The 12557-nt window shown below is 54.2% G+C and overlaps 4 protein-coding genes and 2 non-coding genes across 6 annotated transcripts; 3 read left to right on the top strand and 3 right to left on the bottom strand.

The window, feature by feature from the left end:
• Positions 1-235: 235 nt before the first annotated feature.
• N0V96_005560 (uncharacterized protein) lies at positions 236-1950 on the bottom strand (the record flags this gene model as incomplete). Its single annotated transcript, XM_053195626.2, has 2 exons — positions 236-1299; positions 1923-1950. The coding sequence occupies 2 exons, from the start codon at positions 1948-1950 to the stop codon at positions 236-238; spliced, it is 1092 nt and encodes a 363-aa protein (XP_053046965.2).
• Positions 1951-2958: 1008 nt separating this feature from the next.
• Positions 2959-3939, top strand: N0V96_005559 (uncharacterized protein; the record flags this gene model as incomplete). The annotated part of the gene is made up of 1 exon (XM_053195627.1): positions 2959-3939. One exon carries the CDS (start codon positions 2959-2961, stop codon positions 3937-3939), a length of 981 nt encoding a protein of 326 aa, XP_053046966.1.
• A 308-nt stretch (positions 3940-4247) lies between these two features.
• Positions 4248-4357, top strand: N0V96_005558. Its single transcript has one exon. It is a non-coding gene; the product is annotated as a tRNA-Met (tRNA).
• Positions 4358-4943: 586 nt separating this feature from the next.
• On the bottom strand, positions 4944-5024 carry N0V96_005557. The gene has a single exon. It is a non-coding gene; the product is annotated as a tRNA-Gly (tRNA).
• A 3296-nt stretch (positions 5025-8320) lies between these two features.
• On the top strand, positions 8321-8856 carry N0V96_005556 (uncharacterized protein; the record flags this gene model as incomplete). The annotated part of the gene is made up of 2 exons (XM_053195628.1): positions 8321-8534; positions 8630-8856. 2 exons carry the CDS (start codon positions 8321-8323, stop codon positions 8854-8856), a joined length of 441 nt encoding a protein of 146 aa, XP_053046967.1.
• Positions 8857-9045: 189 nt separating this feature from the next.
• Positions 9046-9676, bottom strand: N0V96_005555 (uncharacterized protein; the record flags this gene model as incomplete). The annotated part of the gene is made up of 2 exons (XM_065757436.1): positions 9046-9351; positions 9668-9676. 2 exons carry the CDS (start codon positions 9674-9676, stop codon positions 9046-9048), a joined length of 315 nt encoding a protein of 104 aa, XP_065613779.1.
• Positions 9677-12557: the final 2881 nt, after the last annotated feature.

Genomic DNA, 12557 nt, shown 5'->3' with positions numbered 1-12557 from the left:
AGATACGTGTATGAGAGGGTCGGTGTTGCGAGATATACGAGAGGTTTGAAGACGGCGGGGAAGGATAGGCGAGGAAGACTCATGAGCGAGAGATATCAGGTTGATGTCAATGACATGATGGAATGAACACGTTTCACTGATACTCGCGTCTTCTGCATCAGAGGAATAAGGGGCTAGAAAATCCATGTCCACTTCTCGCATCCAAATAGCACACGATGAAATGAGAAGAGAGAACTTACAACGCGGTACTCAATGATCCGTAAAATAAATTCGCCTCTTCAGTCGGCCCCTCAGAATCAACCGCCCTAGCCCAGAGAAACTCGCGCGCCTTCTCAACAGCCTCGTCGATGCGGTCGTGTAGGCTCGGGAAGAAGGGGCGTAGGGAGAGGAGGGAGAGAACGAGACCTTGGGGGCCGGAGGCGAAGCCGTGTGGTTGTCGTGGTGATGATGCTACTGCTGCTGCTGATGCTTCTGGGGGTTCTTGTTGTGTTGGTGGTACCTCTGATGACTGTTGTACATCGTTTTGAAGAGGTTGTGAATGTGGTGGAGGTGAAGTGGGTGATGGGGCCGGCCAGTCGCCGTCGGGAAGCTGGAGGTCTAGGAGGGCTGCGAGGCGGGATGTCAGGGACGGGGATGCGGCGAGGGGCGGGGATGTGAGGACGAGTTGGGTCAGTATGCCTAGGTCGCCGTGGATCGTGCCGTGGGCGTCTTCTGGTGGCGGCGGTGGTGATGAATGAGGAGATTGAGGCGAAGACGGTGATCGAGAGGGACATGTCCAGGGATGTGGGCCGAGGAGGTAGTCTGACACGTGGACTATCGCGCCGCAGACGAGGGGTGCGGAGGAGGGGACCCAGTGGCGAATTAGGCGGAGGAGGTAGAGTGTTCCTGCGAGGCCGTGGAGGAGGCAGCTCGGTAGGGGTGGTGTTGTCGTTGTTGTCGGTTCCGGGGCGTCTAGGTCCATTGCTGTCGAGGAGTTTGTCGTCGGTGCTGAGGAGGACGAGGAGTTGGCATTTGCATTGGAGGAGATGATGTATTCCAACACGGGAGAGAGGATCGCGAGGAACTTGCGGACGTGGAGGAGGTCTTTTGTCACGCAGGCGCGGATGGCGGGACCAGCTAGGTCATCGGAGAGGAGGCCTAGGACGAGCCTTCCTTGTGCTGTCTCTTGTGTAGACGGCAGAGATATCGGGGCGGACGGGGTCGGGATGTTGGAGATGTAGGCGCGGGCCCAGTGGATGGCCGGGTAGGAGTGAATCTGGATTCGGGGGTGGTGGGCCGAGACGGAGAGGAAGAGGTAGGCTGTGCCGGTGTGTGATGTCAGGAGGCCGGTGAGGGTTGCGGGCAGGTGGGTTGATTGGGGCAGGGGAGAGGGAGAGGGTTTTGGAGAGGTGGGTTAGGATTTTGGTTGTTTGGGTTAGGATTTTGGTTGTTTGGGTTGAGGGGTCGTCCATTGCTTTGTTTTTTGTTTTTTTGAAGTGTAGAGGTATTGGGATGAGTTGAGTTAAGTTGAATGAGATGAGGGGTGTGTGTGTGGAAAGTGGATGAGTGAGTTAGTGGGTGAGTGAGTGAGATGTGATGTGAGATGCGTAGGTGAGATTATCTTGACCGGCGCGGCGTCGTGATTCTCATGGAGCTTGGGTAAGGTGAGGTGCCTTGCTTTCAGCTGTGGTCGTGTGAGGTCGGTGTAAGGCGGCGGTGACCGTTCCGGGTGTGGGGGGCAGGAATGCGGGGTTAGAGGCGGTGGGAGTCGCATGCTGCACCCAGGGTACCAGGCACTGACACTCAGGGGCTCCCGGTGGGAGGTTGGGGGAGCCGCGGGGCTTCGGATCGTCGTGGCGGGGAACGCGCGGGCTTGGCCCTGGGGTCCGGGGCGCTGAAGTGGGGCTCTCCTCCGTGGACTCAGAAGGGTGGATGCTAGGTACGGACGATCACCACGGGCACAGTGGCCATGTTTCGTGATTGTCATTTGGGTGACGCTTAACCCTCAGATTGACCGTATAAGTACGAGGACGGTGGATACATAGTGCGTCTTTCTGGCCATATTTGCAGAGAGGGTTTGAATCTCAATTCTCAACGTGAGACTTCCTCGTCGGGGCTTTTGGGAAGATGTTCAATATTGGGTCCCTAGATAAACTTAATGAGTTAAGGAAGTACAAACGTCTTCTCATATTCGTGAAGGTCTCAAATCAAGTACAAGGTCTTCACTTTACTTGGTGTTCATCTTGAGATTGTTCGCCCCGAGATGATATGGCGCCGAGCCTTTGAAACTGAACTGCTGAAACTCTGCTTAGAGAGTCATCATCAATTCGTACCATATACGCATTGTTTACATTGTATCAACAAGCCCTCCTATACCAGTCTACCTAGTTTCGGTTTTAAGTCTGTCTATGACTTCCCCTCACTCAAAGGTCTATATTCGACAGGAACCATATTAGCGTTAGGAGGTAGCCACAGGATGTCGTATCGTCTGTGAATCTACAGCTTCAGTAGAGTCTCACAATTTCTCAAGCTTTTTTTCTAGTAAGGAAAGTTTGAGATGTCGTTGCGTGATTAGAAGATGGTTAATGAGTGAAGGTGTGGAGAATGACAGAGCCGTCCACAATAAAGCACACTACACGGTAGACCGTCAATGAGTCTCGCAGATAAAATCCCACACATCAAGATGCCAGTAGCAACTGAGACATCTTTCAACAGCTCTTGATTACCAAAACGCAAAAGAACTTGTTGGGTCGAGGTTCGTGAGCCGCATGTCTCACATGAATTCATCTGAATACAGTATGCGGGGTTACACCTTTCGGGAGACGTCGGCCGAGGCGTCCGCCACCACTACCTTGGCTTCGAACGACTTAAAGAGGCAATCTCACCTATTTGAACCTCACCTCATATAATTCAAACCTCTTCTCGTCATCACATAGCAAGCCCTCTAAAGTCCAAACACGACTCACCCAATCCGCAAACATGTCCGACCCGCTACCAAAACTAATCACCCTAGAAGAACACTTCGTCGCAGAAGACCTCTTCACAGAACTCTCCGACATATACGCAGAACAACTCAAACACCTCCCCGAAGTAGCATCCCGCCTCAAAGACGTCGGGCCCCTCCGCCTCGCCAACATGGACGAAACCCGCATCAGCCTGCAAATCGTATCCCACGCGCCCGGCCTCGGCCCCCGCGCCCCGCACCTAAGCCGCCTCGCAAACGACCACCTCGCGGCCGCCGTACGCGCCAACGCCACCCGCTTCGCAGGGTTCGCCGTGCTACCGATGGCTGACCCGGACGCCGCGGCGACGGAACTCCGGCGCTGTGTCCGGGAGCTGGGGTTCGTTGGCGCGTTGGTGGACGCGCACGTCGACGGACAACACTACGACGACAGACGCTTCTGGCCCGTCTTCAAGGCGGCTGCGGAGCTCGACGTGCCGGTGTACTTACACCCTACCTACCCCTCCGAGGGTCAGCGGCCCGCGTACGAGGGCAACTTTGACCCCGGCGCGGCGCGGAGTATGGGATCCAGCGGCTTCGGGTGGCACTCTGAGACCGGGCTCGCCGTCCTCAAGCTCTTTGCCGCGGGGCTCTTTGACGAAATCCCGTCTCTGAAAATCATTATTGGGCATTTCGGGGAGATGTTACCCTTCATGATGGAGCGCGTGGAAAAGCTCTCGGTGCGGTGGGGTTCGCGGCGGCGCGGGTGGCGGGAGGTGTGGGAGGGCAACGTGTGGGTTACCACGAGCGGGGTGTGGGGTCTCGCGCCGCTGGCGTGCGTGTTGAGGAATACGCCCGTGGACCATATTTTGTATAGCGTCGATTACCCGTTTGAAAAGAACGAGAACGGGCTTGTGTGGATGAGGGAGTTGAGGGATAGCGGGATGGTGACGGGGGAACAGCTTGAGATGATTGCGTTTCGGAATGCTGAGAGGTTGTTCAGGGTTGAGGCGCCGTGATGGTGCGTGGGTGGGAGTGTACTGTGTAAGTGGGTGACTGGGAAGTGGTCTCGAGGGGATATCGAGTCTAGTTTCGTTCTTGGGCACACAGTCTTCGTATACACACCTGGTTGGATGCTGAGGAAATCAAAGGACCCCGTTTCCCTCTCCATCCATCACGATCGTGAGTCGTGACTGGCCTAGAACCCCCCCATCTCCACAACCCCGTTCCCCTCCCACAATGAATCATCTCCTCCCCTTCCGCCCCGTCCACGATTCCCTCTCTCGCTTCTTGGTACCACCCACCCGGATTGCTCCCACACAAGATCGTCTCTATGGCTCAGTCGGTAGAGCGTTGGTCTCATATCAAATATATATGACTCTGGGAAATATCCCGGGGGTTATCCAAAGGTCGCAAGTTCGAGCCTTGCTAGGGACATTTCATTTTGCTGGTTGTGCAGGTAGTTGGCTTTTTTGGCAAGGGCGTGCTTTGGCAGAGTGTATGCGAATGCTCACACAGCCTGGATCATGTTTTGGTATCTGAACGAATAGGCTCATGGGAGCTATGTTGTTACATTAAATCAGCCTTTAGAACACACCCGCAACTTGCTCTCTGGTCAACAGAGCTGGTGCAACAAGTTGTCAGTTTGATATTGTTGATTGAATTTTGCAAGTCTGTCTATCGACTTTGTTCTAGACCGCAAAAGACAACTCCCCCATGAATATGAACAAGCTTCAAAGTATATTTCGCAGCCAACCACTTTGCCATGATGTGATCCTACAAACATCTGTTTAGCGGCAACATGCCACTGCATATTGACTGACCTCACCGAGCATCCATCCCATCATCTCGTCCTTCCAATCTTTCCACTTTGCAAACTCGTGTGTTTATGAAGTGGGCCCCCTCCGACCCCGCAGCACACAACCTCACTCACCTCAACTCCACCCCAAAAATACCAAAATCCAAAAATCCGCAACCCACGACGTCGCCCCGGCGTGTACATCAATGGAACATTCAAAAGAGTTGCGTCGAGGGGGAATCGAACCCCCGGCTCCCCGACGCTGCTGGATGGCAACGGAGAATTTTACCACTAAACCATCGACGCTTGACGAGGTGAACTCGTGATTTGAGATGCGGGCTGGGCCTGGGAGTGAGATTATATTTGTGTTAAGTGGAGTGTAGCTTAGGGCTGGAGGTTGGTATTGTTGGCGTTGTGTAAATCTGGAAAACGGGGCCGGTTCTGGGTCCGGGGGTCCGTGTTCGGCCGGGGTGAGGATGTTTCCGATGACGGGCCACGAGGAATGTGACTTGTGAGGTTGGAATAGTTCTGGGGCGTGACGTCTTCAGAATCGTGGACCTAGGTAGGTTTGGAGGCTCCGCGATGTTCTTGAATTTACTCAACTTGGAAGCAACGATGAATATACTTTATTCTATCAGTCACGAATCAGCTGAGGTTTAACTACTGGTGGAATCACCTTGGGAAGGCTGGGCAAACAGTCTTGTAACCGATATCCCATCCCATTGGAAGAGGGAAGGGGTTGTCTTTACATGATTCTTTTACTGCTGGCTCGAGCTTTTGAAGACGCGTTCCGATCATCTCTTTTCTTATTATTTTGGTGATTTCCGAAATTCGCAGGTTCTCTGGAGTTCTGCTTGATAGGAAGAAAGACTTGAAGATCAACCTGCAGGCGAAATCCCTTGCCCTGGAAATCTCCGGATTAAATGAGGAAGATATGGAAGTGTTGAACTTTGGCAGAGAAGGCGGGTACCGTAAATTTAACGTATGTCGGCATCAATCACATTTTGATTCGACCAGCCACGAGACTGACTGAGAGGCTACAAGCGAATGATTCCCTTTGAAAATAGTGAGCTGTACTCTATCTCCTCAGTAAGACGATTGAAGAGTAGACGTGTACGAGGATCTTGCACCATCTCTCCGCAATAACGTGGCGTAGGTGATAAGAAGCCGCAAGTACCCTCGAATTTATAGCTCTTCATTAGCCGGCAAGTGGGTGACCGAATAGATTGCTGACCAAAACACGACTAGCCCCCTTCTTATAGCCACCATAACTATTATAATTGATATATGCTTTCTGAAGCGTACTTTAGATAGGGAATAAGTAGTGATCATAGCAGCAGCAGCAGTGATAAATAGGGAATAGTAGAAACAGAGCAAAGGTATTGAACGACATACTATCATAGCATCCGCTCAGCCTGCCCACCTCTCACACATCACCACGACACCATATCCCGGAAGGAAACACGTATTTCTAAATCACAAACTATCTATCCAAGTCAAAGCACCTACAGATGACGTAAATCCGTCTCTTACTTTCCATGATCAGCTTATGGCGGAACGGTTCAGTCTTCATACGATTCACCCCCTCAAGCCCACGACAGCTCCAAAGCAACATGCCTTACCTACCTTACCCTATGTTCGAAGATGATATCCTCAAAAAAGCACGAGTTCCACGGTATACTCCCCATCACTAACCTAGACCGATATCTAAGCGGGCTTGCCACTCACCGCGCAGATTCTTCCTCATCTCATCCAAAAGACGCTGGCACCAGTACGTGTTCCCTACTTCTGTGTGAGTATCTCGATCGTGGGCTGAAATATGGTTGATGAAAGAAAGCCTAGAATAAAAAATTGAAGAAAAAAGACATTTCAACTTCATCCCTGCTGCATGCTCACAAGATAACGTAGCTTCATGCGTGACGTGACGGGGGGACTCTAGTCTGAGAACCCTCGGCGTTGTATCTCAAGAGAATCATACATATTTCTTAACTTTTACTCGCAATGAGACATCATACAGGCTACTAGCACTTCTAAAAGCCTGTGAAGTAGAACAGCATAAGCTCACGGCGACCACTGGGCATGCAATGCAACCACGAGAGCAGTCTAATCGTCCGCGGACCCATGCAGCATGGAATGCCATGATTCGCCGATCAGAACCCCGCCATATGCGGGCAGATAACCGACGTCAGCTCCGCACCCATCGGCGCACGCGACAAGCGCACCTCTGACCTTTCACCTCTCTCGGTCAGCGCCATCGGGCCAGATTAATAAACCAGGCCATGGCGGAAGCAACGCAAGCAACGCAAGCAACGCACGATACGCGCGGCACGTTACGGGTAAATAGAAATCAGAGCCGTGAGGGAGCGGACGACCACACAGAATACGGACCGCAATCGGAGAAATGGGGGAAACCCCCCCCCCATCAAGGCTGGGACAGGGAATTCCGTGCGGTTTCGTGGGGGTGTTGAGTTCGTGAATCCATTTTAGTCGAGACCGGAAACCCGGGTTGACTGGGGTCGGAAAGGTGTCAGGGATGGAGGCAGTTCGAAGGAACTCTACTGGCTGGGTTAATTCGAGCATCCCGTTCCAGACTTGGAACCTTGACAGCCCATCCGCCGTTGCTCCTGCGGCCCGCGGATACGATTATTCTAGGTTGGAGGGCTGACAAGATACAAGACTCTCAAAATTCAGTGAGGTCAGTGAGACGCGCCCGGAGACGCTCAGATCATTATCGACTTCAGACGGTGCGGCACCGTGGAGCACCTGACGCGGGGCCCCGGTACTAAGGTCTGCTGCGACTGCTGCAGGCTTGCTGGACCGAGGAGGAGGAATGGACACCTTTGAGTTGGGTGGACGGGTGTATAAGAAGCTTGTCAGGCCTGCCATGCATCTCCCGCGCGGGCGAACCGGACTTATCGCGATCCCCATGATTACCGCCCAACAGATTGCTGCAGTTGACTAATCCGTGTCCCAACCGTACGACGTATTGCCGTATTGTCTACCGTACATCGCACCAAAGACGAGATTTGGCCGACGGATGAAGCGGAAGAGAACAAGATACTTCCGGCGCCAGTATTTAAGAGAGTGTCCTCCTCGTGGTCTTCTCTTCTCACGTCGCTCAGCGGCCTCTTCACGCATCACAGTCGCAACAACGGCTCTCCAACAGATAGGTGTGCATCATTGTGTGTGTGTGTTTGTGTGTAGCGATTGTTTGCGCAGCCGTTTCCTCCATCCCGCGCTGCAGAATTACTTGGGCGTGTGCCGTGTATCTGCGCAGTGTGTTTGTTGGTGTGGACGAATATCCGTCGTGGTACCCCCTCCCCAAATCCCCGCACTCTGTTTACCCTCGCGCCCCGCCTCGCGACATTCTTCCCCCGACTTGGCCGAGTTCCGTCGTTTTCTCCGCCGGCCGTCGACTCTCGAGTCCAAGTCCACCCCCCGCTGATCGATCGGCTCTAAGCAGACGCTCCAGCTTCGCCAGGCCGACGGCCGAGTCCACGGGACGCACTTGGGTCAGCCCTCCGCCGAGCACATTTTGCGAGCAAAAACTTCACCACCTCCGCCATCGACGACGAACCCTTCAAACGCGTCCAACGAGCATCATGTGGTCCAACAAACGTTCTTCTCCCCCCGCGCCCGGTAGCCCAACCGAGGTGGAGGCTCCTGCGCCCGTCTCCTCCAGACAGAAGAACCCCGGTCGTCGCATTGCCCAGATTGTGAAGCTCAAGCCCGAGTTCATCGATAAGTACAAGGAGGTTCACGCCAACGTGTGGCCCGAGGTGCTCAAGCAGATCAAGGAGTGCAACATTGTCGACTGTAGGTCATCCGCCGGTGTCGGCCTCAACACGGCAGACTGCGAGCCCCGACGTCGCCATGACTTTTCAAGCTTCACAAAGGCTGACTCTCAACAGACAGCATTTGGCACGAGCCCGATTCACGTATTTTGTTTGCAACCATGAAGTACGTCGGCTACGACTTTGCCGGAGACATGGAGAAGATGAAGGAGAACCCCAAGGTCCGCGAATGGTGGGCCATGACCGACGGCTGGCAAGAGTCTCTGGTTCCCGGCGCGGTGAGCAGTGAGGCAGGCGAGCCGGCGTGGTGGAAGCCCGTCGAGGAGGTGTTCTACACGCCTTGAAAGAGAAAAAAGTTTGGTGGGATGGGGGGATCGAGTGGATTGCATTATTAGTCAACGACCAGCCGAATGATGAGCGTTTCGTTTTGATCACGTTTGGTGACCTTGTCTGCCTTGTGCCGCCAGATGCACCAGGCACATGGTTTCGCTGGAGGCACGTCCGATTGGTGACCAACCGACCGTTCGTCTTGATTATTTGAAACCGCCAAACAGTCCTCCAAAGACGCCGCCGGATCCCCCGCCTCCTCCGCGCTGGCCGTGCCGCCGAGCCTCAGACCGGATCCACTCTTCAAGGAAAGCGCGGTCTGTCAGCTTCTTGGCGTCGTGAACCTTGGTCTGTATTTGAGCCTCTTGATTGTCGAAGCTTAGCAGAGTCGGGATGGAAGTGATCATGTAGGTCATGCCCAGTCCTCCGCTCATGACGTCGGGAGAGTCGAATTCGACGGTGCAATAGCCAACGCCGCCCTCGGCTTCACCGACACCAGACTCTATGATGGACTGTATCAGAGGGGCAACGACTCGACATGTCCCGCACCAAGACGTGGTCCACAGTGTTATCAGTGGTGTGCGAGAAGAGGAAGAGAGAAGTTGATAGGTGTGGAAGTCGTCAGGACGGCGAACACTGGCACCCGAAGCAGAGGTTAGCGGGCGGGTGCTTTCGAGAGGAGAGGCCAGGGCAAGGATTGGATAGAGAGCTTGGAGAATCTGCGGCGGCCCACTTACGATGCGTAGATCTGGTTTTTGGCCGGGCTGGTACGAGACGTGGAGAAGTGGGCAGCGGCGGCAGAGATGGATTGCTTGGGGGGTGGCATACGGATGCCATTGGTGAGGTTGGTGTTGCAGCCCCGGAAAGCGATGCGGGCGGTATGTCGTAGCAGTTGCATGGTGATTCTACTGCAGTATACGGAGTATGGTGAATGTCGATTATTTGGATAGCTTGGTCTGTCCAGATGCCAAGGATATATGCAGTGTGCTGCCGACTGACGTCGTCGAAGATTATCCCGTGATGTGTTGTGATGCGAGCCGTACCGATGAGATGCGACAGAATTCTTGGACAAGAACAAGTGGAGGGCTGCAGGTGGTAGCTACTGGAGTGCCTATGGTATGGAGCGAGCTAACAAAGATATCTTTGAAGCCAATGGTTCGATATAGTACAGGGAGGTGGATGGATGGATGGTTATGTATGTAGCGTCAACGGTTTTCCGAGCAGCTGGACAGTTTAGTCGAGGCTTAAGGTAGGGAGGGAATGTTATAGGATAGGTAGGTCGTATTACTTGAGGCAGGTAGCTGTCGTTGTCAATAACGGGGAACTCCGACGTTCATCTGGAGGTTCGGTCGCAATCAACATTGACAAGAGCTGCACCTTCCTTCCTGACAGGCGCCGTCACGCTTTAACCACGGCAGGCTCCATTGGGGAAGGCGGCGTAGGAATATGTGGGGTCAGGTAGTCGCGACTCGTGCGTGAGCGCGGCACGATGACGTCGAGGCACAGCGAGGCACACACCTCGGCAGTGACAGCACGGAAGGGCACCTTGAGGGAGGCTGCATGACATAAGCAAGATTCTGCAGGGATCCACCTCAGGCCCCAGGGAAGCGTACCTCAGGGAAGGAACGACTCAAGGAATGAGGACACCAACGGCAAGTGCGGTAAAGCAAGGGAAGTGCAGGTGCATCCTGGGCGCCCAGACATGGCGCCTGCTGATTTTGTCTTCAGCTTCCATTGCTGTCGCACTTCGCACTCTGCGCAACTGCCCAGGCTTGGCTTGGCAGGTGCTCCGTATCCGTACTTCTTGCCCAACGACGGGAGGCTCCCGATTAATTAGTCCTTGTCTTATTTTCCGTCAAACCACTCAGCCGCATTTTAATTGCGGCGCAAGACAACGACGAGGCTCTACATCAGACACACGCGCTTCACCCAACCTTTCTCTATGCGACGGGCAGGCCACAGAAATAACACATGCGCCCGCCCATCCCTCCATCACGAATCTCACCATGGGGTCGGTCTCACTTTGGGGAGAAACAAGAAAGCTCCATTACATCCGAGTCCGAGGTCAGCAGAGACGACCAAACATGCAGATAGTGCCATGGTGGTGGTGGTGGTCTGGCACTGCTCGGGTTGCTCCGAGACCCCACGACATTGACGAATACCTACTTATAGTACACTATGCTTCCTGACTGCGTATTCTCAACTTTCGGTGACTGGACGAGGGAACCTGGAAGTCTATCCGTACTGTCAACAACGTTGGAGTAGCCGCCCATCGCCCGCACAGCGCCGGATGATGGGTGGTGAAAGTTGGATTATTGGATATTCCTTGGATGATGGATCTGGTGTCACCGCCCTCGCCAGTCGCCACCATCTTCGACCGCTGATTCACATGGTCCAAGTGGAGAGGATGCAACCTGCCAGCACCTGGAAGTCTCCCTGTCACCCACCCAGTCACCCACGGACTTGAGCAAGGGATTTTAGCCTCGCTTTTAGGGGTCCTACAATCCGGGGCCAGCATGCAGACGCGTATTGGCTGTGGGCGGGATTTGGAGTTGGACATGTGGCCCTTTTTCCTCACCTCCTTTGTCCACCAAGGCTGTCGCCGCCATCCTCCAGTCTTCAAGTGCCTCTCAAGCGTCCCCCCCGCAGGCTTTCTGCTGCATATTGCCTGGTGCCAATACTACAAAAGTGGAAAGTACGGATACAACCTGCAGGCTGCGGGCTGCCAGGACTGAGGAGAGACACCGCCGCCCTCGCCGCCAACGCCGCATCCATCCTTGAATCCTTGATCGATCATCGCACTTCAAGCGCGCAGTCCCGTCGCACGCACCCGCCAACGTCGAGTCACCTGCCAATCTGTCTAGGCCGCGTCGAGTCTATCCAGTGGATGAAGGACCATCTCGACCCCTCCAGTTGCTCAAAAAATTCCCCACGGAACCCGCCCGACGCGACGCACCTGGCACCCACAAACAGAAAACCCCAGCAGCTGATTCTACGAGCCTGCAAGCTACTGCGAATATTCCACTACTATGTACTCCGTACTGCGTACGAATACGGTCCTATTGGTACTTTATTACGGATACCTTGCCATACCGCTGATGCTGTTTCTGCTGCTGCTGCTGGGCATGAATTGCATCTCGTCTTCCTTGCCTCCTGTGCGCGTTGCTTGACTCGGCGGCCGGCCAATCCTGACAACCAAGCGCCGATATTTCATTTCCATCCCATGTTCCATTCCCCCAGGCTTGCGGCTTGCGGTTTGCCAGGGCACGATAACATTGCGTCCCTCTTCACACCAACATAAAGCTCGAGGTTCATCCTTGATCTCCTGGTCGCCTGCCCCTACGTGAGACGCAGCCCCTCTCGCTCTCTTAATCACAATCAAACGGCGCGTTACCAGTCTGACGCCATCGCTCTGCACGGACCTGGATAGTTTCTCCCCTCACACTGCGCGCAGCCCATCATCTGCCATCGAGGTTGGCCTCGTTGTTGACATCCAAACGCTATTTCTATCGACAGCTTCGTTGCGCCGACACCTCTTCAACCCCATATCTCCCGCTTCTTCCCTCCTCTCCTCCATTCAAGATCTCTTTCCAGAGTTGTTGCTTTTCCACCGCCTCCGCATACATCGTCTCGCACCGGCGCAGGGCTTTCCAGAAAATTTTGTGTTTCTTCTGAAAGCGCATAGTAGTACTGTCTCGGCATCTTCCTTCATCCGGCT

This window comes from Colletotrichum fioriniae (genome assembly GCF_027942845.1).
Source record: "Colletotrichum fioriniae strain IMI 355084 chromosome Unknown scaffold_6, whole genome shotgun sequence".
NCBI lineage: Eukaryota > Fungi > Ascomycota > Sordariomycetes > Glomerellales > Glomerellaceae > Colletotrichum > Colletotrichum fioriniae.
Note: the sequence above shows the minus strand (reverse complement) of the source record. Positions and strands in the feature narration are given on the sequence as shown.